The 18443-nt window shown below is 31.6% G+C and overlaps 1 protein-coding gene across 2 annotated transcripts in view; it reads right to left on the reverse strand.

Annotated features, from left to right (window-relative positions):
* CSMD3 (CUB and Sushi multiple domains 3) overlaps positions 1 to 18443 on the reverse strand; it is a 1211679-nt gene that overhangs the window by 69115 nt on the left and 1124121 nt on the right. For both annotated transcript variants that reach the window (XM_079134049.1, XM_079134050.1), the window contains 7 exons: positions 14186 to 14266; positions 13587 to 13700; positions 9067 to 9255; positions 8549 to 8695; positions 6333 to 6521; positions 2174 to 2359; positions 902 to 1096 (listed from right to left, as the gene is read on the reverse strand). In XM_079134049.1, coding sequence (XP_078990175.1) covers positions 902 to 1096; positions 2174 to 2359; positions 6333 to 6521; positions 8549 to 8695; positions 9067 to 9255; positions 13587 to 13700; positions 14186 to 14266 — 1101 coding nt within the window. The remainder of the gene's footprint in view (positions 1 to 901; positions 1097 to 2173; positions 2360 to 6332; positions 6522 to 8548; positions 8696 to 9066; positions 9256 to 13586; positions 13701 to 14185; positions 14267 to 18443) is intronic.

Raw genomic sequence — 18443 nt, forward strand, 5'->3', positions numbered from 1 at the left:
AAGTAAATTGATCTCAAGGACTCTATATTTTTGGTTGATCAAATACTTCCTAAATTGAATGGTGTAATATTGAAATGATACGTTTGCTACTAATTCTTTTTGTACCATAATAATAGGTTGTCATACCCTCAGAACCAAGAGCTGGGACCTCAGAGCAGCTCTCAGAACTAAGACCTGGAACCTCAAAATAACTGCCTGTTATTTGCATCTTAAAAAATATTAAAAAGGGGGAGATGTGGGAAGTCATCCTTATTTAACAGAATAATCAGACTAGGTTGAGTCATGGGGCACACATCTGGCTTTTAGGAACTGCTAGGAAGCATGTGACACTGCGTGGGAGTGTTTCCCTGTCTCCTTCTGCAATAGTCCCCCTAAGAGAATGGCTCCCCTAACTCCACCCTATCCTGTCCATCACAGAAGAAGCTCCTGTCATTCAAGGTCCCTTCACCTGTGTGTCTACAAATAAAAGAGAATTGGGCTACTCCATGTTGTTAGAGGCCAGAGCTGGTGTGGACAGACCCATCAAGCCCCGTCTCATTTAAAAGGAGTATTGGCTCGTATGTGTTTATTGATTAGATAAGCTTATGGGTAATTGATTGATTTATACACAACACCATACTCTGGCAGTTAACCCTTTTCTCATCCACGTGGGATGTGCCTGAGAGGCCCTGCATTCACCAAGCATAGTGGTGGTGTGCCTGTAGTCCCAACACTGGGGAGACTGAGGCAGAAGGATTGCTTCAGCCTAGGAGATCACAAAAATGGACAAAGCAAGACCCCATTTCAAAATAACAATAAAAATATCATATTATTACTATACTGTGTTTCGAAAGAAAGTAATTCAAGCAATTCAATCACCAAAGATAACTTTTTAAATAATTTCAGTGGAATATATACTTACTTTGGCAATATGGTCTTTCATTTCTCCAACTCCAGGTACCATTAGGAAGACATTCAATAGAAGCAGGGCCTAGTCCATGATAACCAGGGTCACAGCTGAAAACTACTTTGGTTTTGTATTCATAATGTGACCCATTTACTATTCTCCATCTTCCATGTTCCAATGTAAAGGAATTGATGCTTGGACATGTAACAACTATACAGAAAACAAGAATATAAATGATAATAAGCAAATCTTGTCTGTTCCACCACCTATATCTTATGCCAATTCTATCCTTCACATTTCCACTGTCTGAATTTGTTCACTATTTAGCCAAACAAGTCTTTAGCATTTGGTCTTTATTTCTTCTCCATATTAATCATTTTCATTTCCCTAGTTGCATGGTACTTCTGGCAGTTCCCTGAACATAACCTGCTGTTTCAAAATTCAGAGTCTTTATACATATTATTCTACCAACCCAGAATCCCATTCACTGCCTTACCTCTACTCCTTTCTTTCTTTAAACATTTTTAAGAACTATATTTTTAGGAAATTTGTTTGGTGAGAATAGCCTTTTCATGCAAGACTTGTGATATAAAATTTGGCTTATTTAAAACTTGTTCAAGATTGTTATTTGCTACAATTGCAAATAACAATCCACATTTTAAATGAAATCACAGTGAAGTTACAATGTTAATACTAAATGGAAATAACTGAAATACAAAGAAAATCAAAGAAGTTATCTAAACCAAACTTATTATTTCTTTTGCTACCAATTTCTTTATTATAATTAATTTCTGTTATAATCGAGTAATATTCATTAGCCATAAAGTAGTAATGAAAGCGTTAGGAAATATTCTAAGTTTATGTAACCTCAAGAATACTGAAAAAAGTTGGAAGTTATAGGCAATGTCAGAAGCTTCATTTATCCCTATAAGAAAGACCTGAAAGTACAATTTCGTTATTGCAAATTGGAAAAAAATTTTCCAAATATCTTTGTGTTGAAAAAATGTTGACTAATGCATGACTATTTATAAAACAAATGAAACTTCATTAAGTAACATTAACTTCTTGACCTAAATATTCTGGAGTGCCAAAAATGAGTGAAAAATCTTTATATTGTCTTCCAATAAATCATTGTACCAGATAGTACTTTCATTTATCAACTTTTATTTCCTTGTTAGACATGGCACTTTAGGGAATTAGTCTTAATAATTCAATGTTACATACAATTTTATATCAAATAAGATGACAATAGACACACAAATGATGAAATTTCCTTAATACACATACCAACACAGCGGGGAGTCTTATTATGATTGCTCCATGTTCCATCCGATTGGCACACAGCAGTTGTAAGTTCCTTGGATGATAATCTATATCCATCATTACAAAAATAGGTAACTCGGGTTCCTACCAAGTAGTCTGTAGTGAGTATCCCTCCATTTGTTGGAGCTTTAGGAATCCCACAGGAAATTGCTAGAATAAATACATACATAAAACATCATAGAAATAAAAACATGCTTAAGTTATTAGTTAAATCTGTTAAACTATAAAACATGTGAAACTAGAATTTTTTCAATTTTTCTGAATTTTCTGGCCCATAAATTTTGAATAACTCATTTCAAACTCCTATTAAATGTGTTTAAATGGGTGAATCTACATATCATTAATGATTTGTTTCTTGGTTTCTCATTGAGTTCCTAATCATAAGTACAATTATCAGCATTGATATAGATTATATGAGAATCAAATTTGGTTAATAAGAGTATATCTTGTACTAACTCATTGCTGGACCACCATAATTCACTCTGGCCAATTTAATTTAATAAATAATTGTGAGAGATTTGGAAAAGAGTGGCGACCAATACTTATAAGTATTCTGATCAGGAACAAAACAAATAAATGTATTTCTCCTGCAGATTGACTGACTATCTTAGGTACAATCAAGATGTATATGCTTTGGCACCATCCAAAGAATAGCACATGTATTAGACATGTGCTTGGGGACCATTCAAGGAGTATCATATGTATCAAAACTGTTAAAGAAATATAAGGCCAGGACTTATCCCAAAACTTATGTAGGATCCTCCTGAACGTGTTTTAGTTGTCTTCATTTTTATCTATAATACATTAGATGAAAATTGCTTTAACTATGATCTGATAATGACATCAATTTATATTTTCATACTTTATTTCATATATATTTATATTTCATTTCTTATAAATTCAAAAGACTATACAGAAACTCCTTGAGATTGATTCTTTTCCTCTTTGCCCTTTGAGTACCTCATTTACATTTCCAAAAAGAAAAATCTTATCATCTTCCAAAGAACGTAATTGCCAATAAAACCCCAATTGAAGTGAAATTTTTTGTATTTTTTTATATCATTATCATTGTAAACATTTAGACATATCTCTGCAGATTAATGTATTTGAGTGTATCACCTCAGGACTAAAGAGTTAGTACATAATAATGGTATATGTACTGCACTGTCTTATGTTTATAAAATCATAAAATTTCTGATTCCTGAAACATGTCTAGTCTCTTTGTAGGTTACATATTTTAGACTTATACCTACTTTTTTCTCATAGCAAAAGAAAGATAGATGTAGGTTTAACTTAAATCTTTTAAATACTGTTTTATTTTTACCTTTCTCCCATTTAAACTTAAAATTCTATCTACTTGTCTTATAAAATCAATCATTTAAGCAGGTCATGGTGGTGCACACCTGTAGTCCCAGGCTGAGGAAGGAGGCTTGTGAGTTCAAAGCCAGCTTCAGCAAAAAGTTAGGCACTAAGCAATTCAGTGAGACCCTGTCTCTAAATAAAATATAAAATAGGTCTGGGAATGTGGGTCAGTGGTCAAGTGCCCCTGAGTTAAATCCTCGGTGGTACCCAAAAAATAAAAAAGCAAAAAACCCAACATTTAGGTTTTTAATTTTCACTAATTTATGTGAATAGAATATAAAGAGAAAAACCTTAGTGATAGATACGAAATTGTCAGAGTTGAATGGCAAACTCTGTACTGCTAAATAGTCTGATTTTCCATAGTTTGGTATTCCACAAATTATGAAAAGAAAAACAGTTAAAATGACTTAATAAATTATATAACTCATCTCAAATAATTATGTTATTATTCTTGCTTACTAATTACAGATCTCTAAAATAGTGCTGCTGAAGTACATGGTTCTCTGATGTCTGTTAAAGTAATATTTATATTTACACTTAGGATTTTTAGAAAAATCAATTAGTAATAAACCATACATCCACTGCAACTCCCACCAAAGATCCATGTATTATTGAGTTTAAAAAAATTAATTATACATTGTTAGAGTAATGTAAATTGTATCTAGATCAAGGTAAAATAAATATACTTATGTAGTGAAAGTTCCATGTATATGTTTAGAACAAAATGATCACATATTAGATCTTAAAAAATATACCATATTTTAGAGCTGAGAATAAATTCACCATAATAAAATAATAGGACAATTACTATGCCTGTGGATGGTTTAAAATTTAACATCTCAGCCTTATGAGGAAGGAAATGAGAAAGAAAAGCGAAGGAAGGCAGAAAGACAAAAAGGTAGGAAGTCAGGACAGCAGGTCAGCAGGCAGAAGAAAGGAAGGAAGGGTAGAGGAAAAAGAAGGAAAAACAAATTCTGTTCAGAGTATCATCACTGAGAGATTGTCAAAGTGGTTTCCTACATAACTGTCAGGAAAGCAAAAATTAAAAGTGAGGCATGGATTACAAAGTGACTGTTTTTATAACAGTGCACAATACTCAATGAACTATAAAAGTTCAAAGTTCAGGGTATTTTAATGTTTATTTAAAATATTAATGGCTTATTATATTTTAATAACCTATTAAAATATATCTATCCTTCATGAAGTCAACACCTTCCATGTTGATAACCTGCTAAGAAATGATGTTTCCCAGAAATGTAATAAATGATTGATGTTTTATGTTTCAACAGAAGATGGAAGCAATAGTTCTTTCATTTAACATTTATTCATATATGACTATGAGAGTGATTTTTTCATAAATTCAAAACCTTCAATCTAATAAGTAAATGAAACCATTTCAGTTGCCTGGTAATATTTATTTCACAACTGATTTTAACTTTCTTTATTTAAAAATTTTATTAGCCTATTTTATATTTTATTTATTTTATATAAATCCCCTCCAAAAAGTAGATAATATGTAAGAACCATTATTAATTAACTAAAATTGTTCTGCATTTTGTAAAGTAAAATTCAAAATTGCTTTAGGCAACTACATTATGGGTAAAAAAAGTCAACTATAAAATTATTTTCGTGTTGACAAAATAATACAAAAAATTAAATACTTGAAAAATTTCAAAGTCTAATAACATTAGTTTCTCTTGAGTATTTGGTGTTGAACTTGACTACACCTAGCTAGAGACACAAGTACTCAATTACTTTTTAAGACTAAATTCTACCATGGGAAGAGGGGCAAGAGAGAATCATAGGGAGGGCAGATAGAATCAAAGTATGTTTTATGCAATGTATGAAAATGCCACAAAAATTCATTTTATTTTTACAATTAATGTGTGCAAATAATTTTAGTAAAAATTTACTTTAAAAATAAGTGCTTATCAAAAGCTCTCATACATATCATTTGTTGATCAACATGCTTCTCATGTTGTTTTCTATAGCAAGATACAATGCTCATACAGCCCCTCTGTTTTTAACAAGCCAGGAGCCTGTAATTCCAGTGACTCTGGAGGCTGAGACAGGAGGACAGTGAGTTCAAAGCCAGTCTCTATAATGGGAAGGTGCTAAGCAACTCAGTGAGACCCTGTCTCTAAATAAAATACAAAATAGGGCTAGGGATGTGGTTCAGTGGTCAAGTGCCCCTGAGTTCAATCCCCAGTACCATAAATAAATAAATAAATAAATAAATAAATAAATAAATAAATAAATAAATAAATAAAAAGAGAGACTAAAAACATCCCTCTTGAAGCATTGAAGAAAAAATAACCAAGAAGTTGGTTACATATGTCTCCTTTAAATTTGTTTCTCAAAGAGCATAATCCTGTATACTTTGAGTGAAACTCCATCTGCAGTGTACTTGCCTTTTCATATTCTCTATTATCTTTCTGTGGACTCTTCACTAACCCAGCCTCCATCTCTGTTTCCATAATGTTCTAACAAGAAAGTAACCTGAATGATAGATATCTGAGTAAAAGAAGTATATAAGAGGAAAGAGTAGTGATACATAAACTGCATGGCAATGAAGCATTATCAATGTGTCTATCTTCTCTTAAATTTGTTATTCTGTTTTTATCCTTAATTTTCAGGAGAGGAGTTCACGATATGCTTCTGAATATGTATATTTGGGGAAGTTTTAATGATTCAAATGAGAAAGTTAAATGAGGTCAATCTTTTGTTGATATTTCATCTACTTGGAGATATTATACTTCACCTTGACAGGCAGGGACCGGTGCATCCCATGCATGATACCCATAGGAAGACTTTCTGCACACAGCACTGCTTTTCCCAACAAGTCGGAATCCTCGATCACAGGCCCAACGAACCACACTGTTAAGCTGCCCACCTGTCTGACTGATAATGTATCCATGAGGCGGGGATTCTGGTGTACTGCAGTAGAAAGCTTTTCAAAAGAGAAAAAGAAAAGTCACTGCTTAATTAATAAATTAATGTGTCAGAAATCATTTATTATTCAAAGTTATGAACCATCTACACTAATACTTAAGTTCGATCAATTATTAAGTACTTAGATCGATTGTCATCTATGTGGATTGTAGTTTGTGAACATCATCTTATTTTCTAGCCTCTTTTGAAAATAGTCCATCCACATAGCTTTTAGGACACCTAACAATCTCTGGACTTTCTTTTAATTTATATTATCACCTAAGTTGTCTTTTGTATTGAAATATATTTTCTTAATTCCATACAGGTTCAAGAGCCCTACAAATATTTCACTGAATTTTGGAAACTATTTCTGTCATTTGAAGTCCTAAATGCTGCAACTTTAAAAGCAATATTTTAGAGCATGTTGTTTACATGTCACTTTGAATTTATCTCAAGACACCTATATCACGGTAGGTCATGCATTTCATTTTGGTTGATGTCTAAAACAGGCCCCCACATTCCATAATCCTTTTCCCCAGTCTATTATAGAGTTTTCATTCTGTCAAGAGTGCATACATATGGTGATAAAAATTGCCAATAAAATAAAAATTTTTTCCTTTTTTGAAGTCTGAAATGTCAAAAGATAATGTCAAATAGCTTTTTCATAAGTGTACTTTTGAGACTATTCCGCCTGACAGGTTCCATTTACACTATAAAACTTCAATATATTCATCTGGAAAAACTGAAAATTTGGGGGTAAATAGGAGCAGATTACACTTAGAATATATATGTCATAATCTGTCATTTATAAAGGAAAAAATATATAATTTACTATGTCAAGCTGTTCATAGTAGCTAGAAGTTGTATTTTCTTTATATTTATATCAAACTTTGTCATGAAATTAACAAGGATTAGTCTATAAAATAGTCAATCTAATGCTTGTAATTGTTTAATTTGAATAGCTTTCCTTTAAGTTGTTATAATCACTGAAAACATATTTAAATGTTCTTTTAAATGTTCTGTCTAGGTACAACCTTAATAAAATGACATTTACATATTTCTTAGAGTAGAAACATTGATTAAAATAGGAAAAATCTTAAGAATGACTCAGGTGTTTCAATTTTTAATCAGTTTTCCTTTGACTTTAATAGAAATGTACTGCAGGATAAAATGTGTAAACATATTAGTCAGTGATGTTATTGCTAATATTTATAAGATAAATCATTGATAATTTAAAATCCTATCACATCATAATTCTAAAATCAAAGTGATTAGATGAGATTGTTTTATTTATATACTACATGTGTATTAGCAAATTTATATAAATTAGTGAAATTTGGGAATATTTTATAGAACTAAAATTTTAAATGTATCTATGCTTCAGAATTGGGTCAAGTTGTTTATAAATGCAATTTTTAGTTGAACTGATTAGTGATGACTCGTGACTTGGAAGACATTGTCTGGATACTGCAGAAAAAGATGGCTGGTTGGTTCTGAGATGTTCTAGTATTCAGCTCACACCATGGTTTTGAGATATTCTGCTATTGAATCCACACAATGGCCTCTGACATGATTTAGGATGGTAATAAACTAAAGACAAACAACCTTCATGTACAGAGAGAACTATTTATGCATACTTCCACAACAATGCAATTACTGGATTACTGCAAATGGACCTTATAAACAGGAAAGCATATAGAAAAAGTCTTGGGACTTTTGATAATAAAAGGAATTTTCAGCCCACAGCTTTCTAGATCTTACTCAATGGAAAGCAGTAGTGATTAAAGATTTCAGTTTAATTTATAACTAAAATATGTCATAAATATTCATATGCATTTCATCTTTTAGAAAATCATGAAAGATACAGAATTATTATCATTATAATATGAAAACTGAAGCACAGAGAGGTCACTTGAATTGGTCAGGAAATATCAATGTAGGAGCTATGATTTTAACACTTCTTATTGAATTGTGTTTATGCTCTTTAACAATAATCACAGTTAGAATGCAAATGAAATTCATACTGAAAGTATAAGTATCACATACCTATATATCTTATCCGGAAGCCTTTTTTGTTATTGCCATGATCTGCTGACCATTGAAGAAATACTTCATGACCATTGCTTGTTACATTAAAAGCAGATGAATAATCCCCACTGAGAGAAATAAGAACTGGACTTTGAATATTTGGGCCTTCAGAAAGAAAACAATATAATTTAGATATAACTGAATAACTATATTCTCATTTATCTTTAGTAGTTTATATTTTAATATAGTATTAAATTATTCCACAGCCAATCTATCTCATCAGCATAATTAAAAACAACACAAAATGTTTTATTTTAAGCATTTTAATTCTATAGGTAAAGCAACTAGAATATGTAAAATAATATTTGACTTGACTACACTTTTTATATGCTATACAGTTATTTTAATGTTGATATTTCCAAAAATATTTATAAGGTAAAAGTCACATAGGCAGTTTCCATTCTAAAGATCTGAATGTAAAATTAGACCATCTGGACTAAATTTATGAATGCACAGTAAATATAACCCATGGTTACCATCATACACCTGAAGAACATCAAATTCCTTTTCTGTCTGGAAGAATTCTACAAACATGCTGATATTATATCCTTTTTCCACTGAAATGCTCCATGCACACATTTGAAGGTTTGGGTAACTGTCAGGGTATCCAGGGCTCAATATGACTCCTGTAGAATCTAGTCGTAATTCATTGGCAGGGCAAAGCACTGTCAAAGGAAAATGTCATTTAAATAATGTAAGCCTTTTTGAACATAAGTGAATACTGCATTGAATACTGAGTATTCTGTTTTTGTGTGCAGTAATTATAAATAGATAATACCTTAAATTAAGTGCAAGAAAATATATTAAACTTATAATTTAAATTATGGAAGAATGACCTAAACATGATACAATTGATTTCTTTTTTTTTTTTTTTTATTACACAGAAGATACACTACTTTCATGGAAAATAAATTAATAGATAACTAAGAGATACAACATTTATTTCCTTCTATTTCTTCACATTGTTTCTCAACTTTTCCTCATGTTCTTATGTTCTCCCACCTATGCCTCTCTTATCTATGCTTTATCTCATCCTTCATTTTCCTTACACTTTTACTCTCTCCTTTTTAACTCTTCTTTACTTTTTTACTCTTCTTCTTATACTTTCACCTCATTTGGATGTGTAGAGTCAAACAGGAGACTTCTCTCTGAGTGTTCATTTCAGGCAAAGCCGTTTCTGATCTCAGGGAAATGCTTAAGCCAGGAGACTTAAATTTAATGCTACTTTGAGTAACCAGTTACCTTTCAGTTCTTTTTGCTATCGCCAGGCTTTAATCATAGGCTAAAGCACAAGATCTTCTTCATTCATATCCCTTCTGTCAGACCACTCAAGAATGAATGAACAAATAAATATAGAAACATAAAAATTTTTTGCTATTTAAACAGCATAATTATGTTCTAACAGCTTCCCAAGTACAGTAAACTTTACCAGTTGACATCAACAGCATTTGCATGTTAGACCAAACAACAAAAGAATCTATATAAATTTGGATTTGGAATGAGAGTAAAATAAAGATACAAGGTTTTATTAATCAAAATATCACTTTATCCTTTTTAAAAATAATTTGAGGTTGTATGTCATGTAATTGCTCAGTATTGCCCATATTATTCTGCAAATTTTTTTGTAGAAATAAACCTATACATACCAAACAGGATTTAGTTCAATTTAAGGAAGAACTTGTATTTTCTAAGAACAAAGGAAGTGACTTTAGCAAAATGTCCTATGAATAATAATGCTAAAGGTTTCTAAACTTAACCTGGGTTGCATTTTGAGTGTTCTTACTAAGAACACTGAAGCAACTGAAGAAATAGGTGAACTGAATAACTTTAGAGAATTCGATGAATTGAAAAAATATCCCATGCCAATTCTTCATTCAATTAGTATACATAAACTTCCATTTCCTGGTGTTAGATTTTATAGCATCTTCAAGTTATTAGAATATCATCTTAAGAATACTGTTTTTCAATGTTGTTCAGATGAGTTCAACTTGGAAAAACCTAATTGTAGTTGTGAACTATAGATAAAGTGAAGGAATAAATTGAATTTATACATTCAGAGTTTTCAGAGAGTAAGGACAACTTAACACTTTTTGAGTTATAAAGATTCCAAGAAGTAGAGGGATGAAAAATACTTGCAAAATAGTGAATTATGGAAACATTTGATTACTGTTTAATCATGTTAATAGCTTGACAAGAAAAATAACTTGAAAGTCTTGAAGAGAAAATTGGCCAGAACTAATTTTCAAATTGTTGAAAACTGTCTATAGAATAAGCACAGTCGTTTGTTTGCTTTTTGCTTTTACTTCAGTTTATTTTTCTTCAACCTAAACTTCTTGAGCTTTCGAGATATTGAGACTTTTAAAACAATAATTGAATAATGACATCTGATCATTGTCAAGCCTAAAATGAGAACCCAAATTTTGATTTTCACAAAATGAAACATGTGTAAAAGATAGACTTAAGTTTGGAAATAAAATGGAATGTTTGAGTTAAAAACCAAGATCTTAAGTGACTACATAACTGTGACATATTGCAATAGGTAGCCTGATTCAATATATTCTGTATAAATACACAAATTTACCATGCACACCTTGTCCATCAGATAGTAAATAGCCTGATGGCCACCAAGTAAAAGAGTAAATATTTATTGCTTGTAACTATAGGTTAAGCACTCTTTATGCATTACATCACCTGTCATAACTTTTAAAAGTTATTTACAATTTTCATTCCCATGGTACAAAGAGTAAAACTAAAGCTTAGAAAATTTGTATTGCCCAAAGTTGCACAGATCCAGCTGGATCCAGTATTTTTTGTCTGCAAACATAATTATTAGTCTTCATTTATTCCAAACTCTTTGAAGGGTATCATATTTAGATTTGTTTTCCATATGTTAGGTGGAATAGAAGAAATTAAAGAGGATTCAGAGTCGAAAAACAAAAATAAAAACTTTTACCTTTCAGGAAAAGTGAAAAAAGTAAAATAATTTAAAATTATTTAAAAACAATGTAGAATTTTCTAGCAGATTTCAAACAAATGACTTTTAGAAAACACGTGAATTAATTAAACAAAAATGTTGTCATTTTTTAAAATTAAATACCTGGTCAATTAATTAATAGATAAATTGCATAGACTCATCCTAAGGAATGACTTAATAACTTTCAATTAGTATCTGAAGTGTTATTAAGACACATAAACTTAATTGTCCTTTTTATTATTTACCACAGTGGACAGAATAATAAGAGGAGTAACTACTAACCTGCAGGAAATTCTTACTTTGGAAATAAGATATTGAAAGATCAGAGAGATGAGGAGTTGCAAAATAGCTAGGTTATCTATATTATTTTTGCTTATTTAAAATTATTAAAGACTATCAAATTGGCATCCAGACATAAAAACTGAAGGATTTTTCCTTCTTAGTATTCACATGGTAATTTATTGGGGTCAAGAAAGAAGTCCTGTTATGTACTTGGTTCATGCCCCTGTGTCTGCCCAAGTCATTTCCACATATTGTTACTTAAAAGGCAGAAAACTAATCATCTGCATTTGCATATCTAAATATCTCAATATGAATTATAATCATAAATGTCCAGAAAGTAGTCTTGCATGAAGGAGAAAGTTGAATGAATGTCATCCACATGTCCACAACATAAGTGACAGAACTCAGAATACCAAACCAACTTCGAGAGTTCTTTTATCATTAAGATCACAAGAAATTCTACCATTGAATCTAGTTTATACCCCTCAACTCCATCTTTCTTTTTGCTACTTTAAAAACCTCCTCCAAAAATGCTCTATCTCCTCTCTCTGCTTCCTGGCCAGCCATATACAGAGTAACACTGTTCGGCCATGCTTTTCTGTCATCATGTCCTGCCTCACCATAGACCAGAGCAATGGACCCAGACCACCATGGACTGAATCTCTGAAATCATGAACTAAAATTAAACTTTCCCTCCTCTAAATAAAATCCTTTATTTTCTTATAAGGATTCCTATTAGTGGAAAATCAAATTCTATATCCTATTTATAGCTTGTTTAGAGCAATAAGTGGAATAGTTTTTCTAGGGTTATTCCGTTAAAATACTGCACAGTAAAGATTTCCATACACTCAGAACTCTAATGAATTCTAATGAAGGAAATAATTCAAGAAAATCCGGAGTAGACTACACCAATATTATTTGGTATTATTAAAATTAGCCAAAATTTATTATTAGTTTATGTTAGGTACTCCCTGGGCTACACAAATCATCAATAAATGATTCCAGAAGATCATGATTCTATACACCATTCAAAGTCCATCATCTACTTGGCCTTGTAACAGAATGAATTCCTTGAAATCCATCCACATCCTGCTGCCTCACCTATATCTTTGTGTATATGTTAGAAATTTAGATCATCCTTTTCCTAGGTGTGTTTCATGAGAATAAATTTCACTGGTGATTTAGAACTTAGGAAACAATGCCTCTGCTAAGCTTTTCCTGACCCACAAACAGTTCCAAGTTTATGATTCTCTATTCTCCTGGTTTATTCCTAAACACAGTATTGCTATTACCAGGAGGACTGCCATATCCCTTATGCTGTGGTGGCTTTATAGCAAGGGTCACTTAAAACTTGTGGATGTTTTTTTTCCTCAGCTCAATAAAGTTTAATGAATCTAGTGGTTACAATAAAATTTTTTTCCAAACAAAAGCAATCAACCTCAGAAGCTTTATTTGAAGTGATTTCCCATGCTCTTTACCTTCATTTCCATCCCTTATGGCAAAAATAAATAAGTTGAACTGACTTTGGGCAAAATTTGAAAAATTTTACCTTTAAAACAATTGAAAGAATAAAAGTGATTTAAAGCTAAATCTGAGAAATAATGGAATACAAATATATATGAGTTGCATAATTCATAATAGTATCACCAGTTAAATATGTAATATTAACATGAAATTGAATTTTATCCCTAATGAACAAATAACAATATTTAAGAAATAATTAACTGTAAAAATTATTACCTTGACAAACTGGAGGTGCCCCATCCATCTGTAGTCGCTCTCCTAATCTGCATGTCAGAATTGCATTTCCAACCAATGTAAATCCTGGAAGGCACTGGTACCTAATAATATCACCTATTGAAAAAAAGAGAGAGGATCAGAAGTTCAGGTAAGCACAAAGGCAATAGAAAAAAAAGAATAGATATTTTGATTTTAAAAGCAGAGTATAAATTTTCTTTTAGTCATTTTCATTCAGTATCAAAATTTCTACTAGATAATAGATATTAATTCTATGAAGTTAGGCTTAGGCCTGAGCTCACAGAAGTGACTGCCATGTCAGAAGGCAGCAATATAATAACTTGGGAAGAAACACCAAAACACAATTGATTGTACAGCCACAATTCCAACACTGTTTATTAATGTACATGCTGGAAAAGCAGGATTTTTACATCTTGTCCAGTATTTCCTCTTTTTATCATTCTCTCTTCTTATGAGTTATGAACCATTCCTCTCTATCCCAAGGAAGAGGGTCTAAAACCAGGCTACTACTATTCTTTTTGTTTAAACAAATAACTCTGCTAACACAACATTTTCTCTGAAATTAATTTAAAAATCTTTACCTATTTCAAATTCATCATCTTCTGTCAAAATTTCAGCATTGGGTACGGGTGGTGGAGGTTGGCACACTCTTAGTTGATAGGCTATAAAAATAGATAATGTGTTTATTCTTTTTCTGCATAGCTACATATTCTCACATATACGAAAAAGGAAATTATGTAAGCTTTTTTATAAGAATAAAAAAGTGACAGAATTTACCAAGTTTTCACTATATTTCTTTATTTTTAGAAAATACGTTACAGCACTGAGAGAAAACACCCATTTTATTTTTCTCAAGTATAGCTTGCTTTTTACTTCTTACTTCTTACCCTCACTCAGTTCTTCTTGTTACGTGGCTCATAACATTTTGTTTTATTCCTTCTTGGCATTCACAATTTGGAAATATTACTCATGCTGAATACCTATCTTCTCTAAGTTTCCTTACAGAATGCTCTTCACTTAACCAAATGTCTGGAATTCAGTAACAATTGGAAAAAAGCACCCATTGCTCACTTTATTTCAAATAACATTTTAAATACCTCACTCATATTAACCCAATTGATCCTCATAAAAATTTATTTTATTTAACTTACATGACTATTTCTACAATTTTCTTCACTTGATAAAAAATTATAAAAAGAGAGGTAAGAATTTGCCCCAAATCATACACCTATAGTGTGGCAAAGCTAGGTTTTGACCCTCAGTAGCCTGACTCCAAAACCTTATTCATCATGGTATATTAGAATATTTATAGGATATTTGTTTCTAATTATTTTTATCACTTGAATTGATCATCATTGATTATCCAATTCAATTAGATTGGTGTTTGGCATAATTTAAAGGCCACAAAGAGTTTCTATGGATATAAACATCATGCCTGTTAGCCCTAAATGATAACTGAAATCAATAATATAATTGTTTGCTTGATTAAAGCCTTGTTTTCTCTAGGAGTCTATTAAGAATGTACCAAGAACCTATTAATTAAAGAAACATGTTTTGCTCTATTACAACATCGGATGGTAAATGCAAATGTTTTATATGTTAAAATTCACTGCTTGAACTTAGAAGTTCTTCGTGTACCTCAATGTGCAGATAAAGAGAATGAGACCTAAAGGACACGGTAACTCATACAGGATCACATAATTAGTACAGGGACTAATCAGACTCATTTCTATGTCCTCTAACTTCAAAGTTCATATCTTTGATATTACTCTTCTTGCAAGGGTATTAGTAGGAGTATTGAGGTGCATCAGCTAGAACAGTTAAGGACAACTCCTACAGAAGAAAACAAAACAAATGGAAGAATTGGATTTTTCCAGTTCTAAAGGACATATGAGTGTTTCAGATAAGGGAAGAAACTGAAACAAAAACCTGAGCAATAGAACAAGCAATTGATTCATCATCACCTAACAAAAGACCATTTATAAAAGGTTAATTGACTAATAAACTTCCAGGATAATAAGAACAGAGAGAAGAGGAATTTTCTTCAGAATATAGACAATGAGTGATGAATCAAGGAAAATCTGCTTTGATTTCCTTCTGTAAATTGTTATCTGTCACTCAAAATGTCTTCTTCCAGTACTTCAACGTGTTTATAAAAGAACTTTCTGTGCAGGGATGTTAATTTGCAGATAAGTACTCTATGCAGAAGGGTCGTCATTAGAGAAATAGGGTTTTATTGCAGATAATTAGATAAATTGAATTCATATTGAATTAGGGTGGATTCTTAATCCAATATGACTGGTATTCTTATTTTAAAAAGAAGAAACACAGAGACAGATACATGGGGAAAGTGATTATGTGATGACAGTTCAGAGATTGTAGTGCCTCTTCTATAAGCTAAGGAATGCCAAAAGTTGCTGCCTATCATCAGAAGCTGGGAGGAGGTAAGGAAGCATCCTTCAGGGAGGATGGAACTGCCACATACTGATTTCAGATATCTAACCTTCAGAATTGTGAAAGAATGCATTTCTGTTGGTTTAGATCACCCAGTTTGTGATTTTTTGTTCCAGTAGCACTAGGAAACTAACATACCTGTATTATCAAATTTGTCTACTGTGTATTGCTTATGTACTGTGTCTTTCTGATATAACCTTCCTACATACCAATGAATTGCTGAAAAAAACCAAGGCAGTGTTATGTGGAATCCACTGTGTGCAAAGAATACTCTAAGGCACTTTACATGATTGTCTCAATAATCACTAAAATACCATGTTGAGATATGTGTAAATATACTCATGCTGCAAGAAGCAACACTACATTTCAGAATGGTTCTTAGAATAGGGTCAGATACACATCATTTCAAAGGGATAGTACCTTCCCTGTTTGGCAGATATTAAGAGCAACATTACTGCTGTGAGGATGCTTGTGCCCCTACACATATAACTTCATTGTGATGTGACCTTCCTCACAAACATAATACTATCCAAAAACACCCACGTGAGTTTCCAGAACACATCACACTATTTGTTTTGGTTCCTTGTCTAAATTAGGTATGCTTTAAAATTACCAAGATCATTGTTTTACACTGATGAACCCTATACTGTAGTATAAAATCCATAAGCTGCTTAGCAACGTATTTTATAATAACACTTAACAATGTATGTTGTATGATATTAAAATTACTAGGATAGTGCTCTAGATATCATGTTCAAGAAATACAAATTAATAACTAATTAGGACAATGTCTCATCCTATATAAAATAAATGCTTTGGCTACTTTGGAAGAATATAAAAAGGTCTGGTACAAACATACCCAATGCTGTATGGATTAGAACTATTGACTGCTTGATATGGAAGTTACCTTAGCTATATAAGCTATATAAAATATACTGATAATTTTAAAATACACATTTGATCTATATCTGTGTTCTATATATATGAATCATTTCATTTGACATGTCATTCAGTTTTAAAACACTATTTACTCTTTAACAACAACATGAGGACATTGTATTCTACACATCAATATCTTTTGAGGATGGTTATTTTTTTGAATATGTGCCCTGTTTGCTCAAATGTTCATAGATATCTTGTTCCCAGTACAACAAAATTCCTGAAATTACTTTAGGATTAGATTCTGATAATATTTTTGGTTATTTTTAATTTCCTATTTTCTTTGCAATGAAACATCCAACCCAATTCCAGAAAAGAATGCTGCATTCATCTATTTCTATTCAACTGAGCTATTAAAAGCTGCTTTAAAAAAAAAAAAAAAAAAAAGACAAAACAGAACACTGGCAAATTGCCATTCCTTCTCGAACCCAAAAAAGGAACAAGCACATAACCTTTCTGCCAAGTAAGGACATGATATTTCTCACAGAAGACAGAAATAACAGTTTACATTCCCTTATAAACTTTGAGTCCTATATAAGTGTACTTCAGTAGTGACCCAGATTGATTCAAGTATGATAATATCATGATTTGGGGAAGAAAAACATTGACAATTAGATGTTCAATTATGTAATTCTGCAGCAGTATTTCAAAAGTTATCTAAAATTAATTAAAGCAGTTTCACTTGAAAGCAGAGTTTCAACTGTTTTAATAAATTCTACCCAACTTTTAAGGAAAAGCAAAAAATTATAAATGATTTTTTTCAATTTTGGAGAAAATTGACTAGTTTGTTAACATGACCACAGGTATGTTTTAGTAGCACTTAAATTATTTACAAATATCACTTTTGCATCATTAATATTTATAATCAGTTTGCATTCTGCCTGTGTAATTACAATATTACAAATCAAGAGTAATGACCCTTGGACTTAAAAGTAAGATGAAGAAAAATGTCTACTATGAGAAATTAACCAGTAAGAAGTCACTTTTTGTATTTCCCTAGAGAAGGAATTATGGAAGCTATTGAAAAGCAAAGCTTTTAATAAACTTCAGAATTATCATAGGAAAATTCCAATATCTATTGCATGAACTGGCTTCTCCATATACAGATAACTAATTGAAGGGATCCTCTTTTAGTACAGAATCTTTTAGAATCTGAAAAGTAATGGGGACAGGCCTCTTCTCTACATGGTTGAGTTAACCTACACATTAGTAGACAACAGAGGACAATTAATAGGTGCTATTTGTTCTTAGTCCATCTCTATTTTCCTTTCCCTGGTCATTACCATAGCTTGCTTGACTTTTGCTACAAAGTGATATGTTAGAGTTATCCTTAATTATAACTTCACTGTGCATTTTCAGAATTAAAGAGAAAAAAAGTAACTATATCTCCTGTCAGCTTGGAGTTGACTTGGCTCTGACTGATCAACCATGATCTTTTATTGACAA

This window comes from Sciurus vulgaris (genome assembly GCF_902686455.1).
Source record: "Sciurus vulgaris genome assembly, chromosome: 1".
Classification (NCBI taxonomy): Eukaryota; Metazoa; Chordata; class Mammalia; order Rodentia; family Sciuridae; genus Sciurus; species Sciurus vulgaris.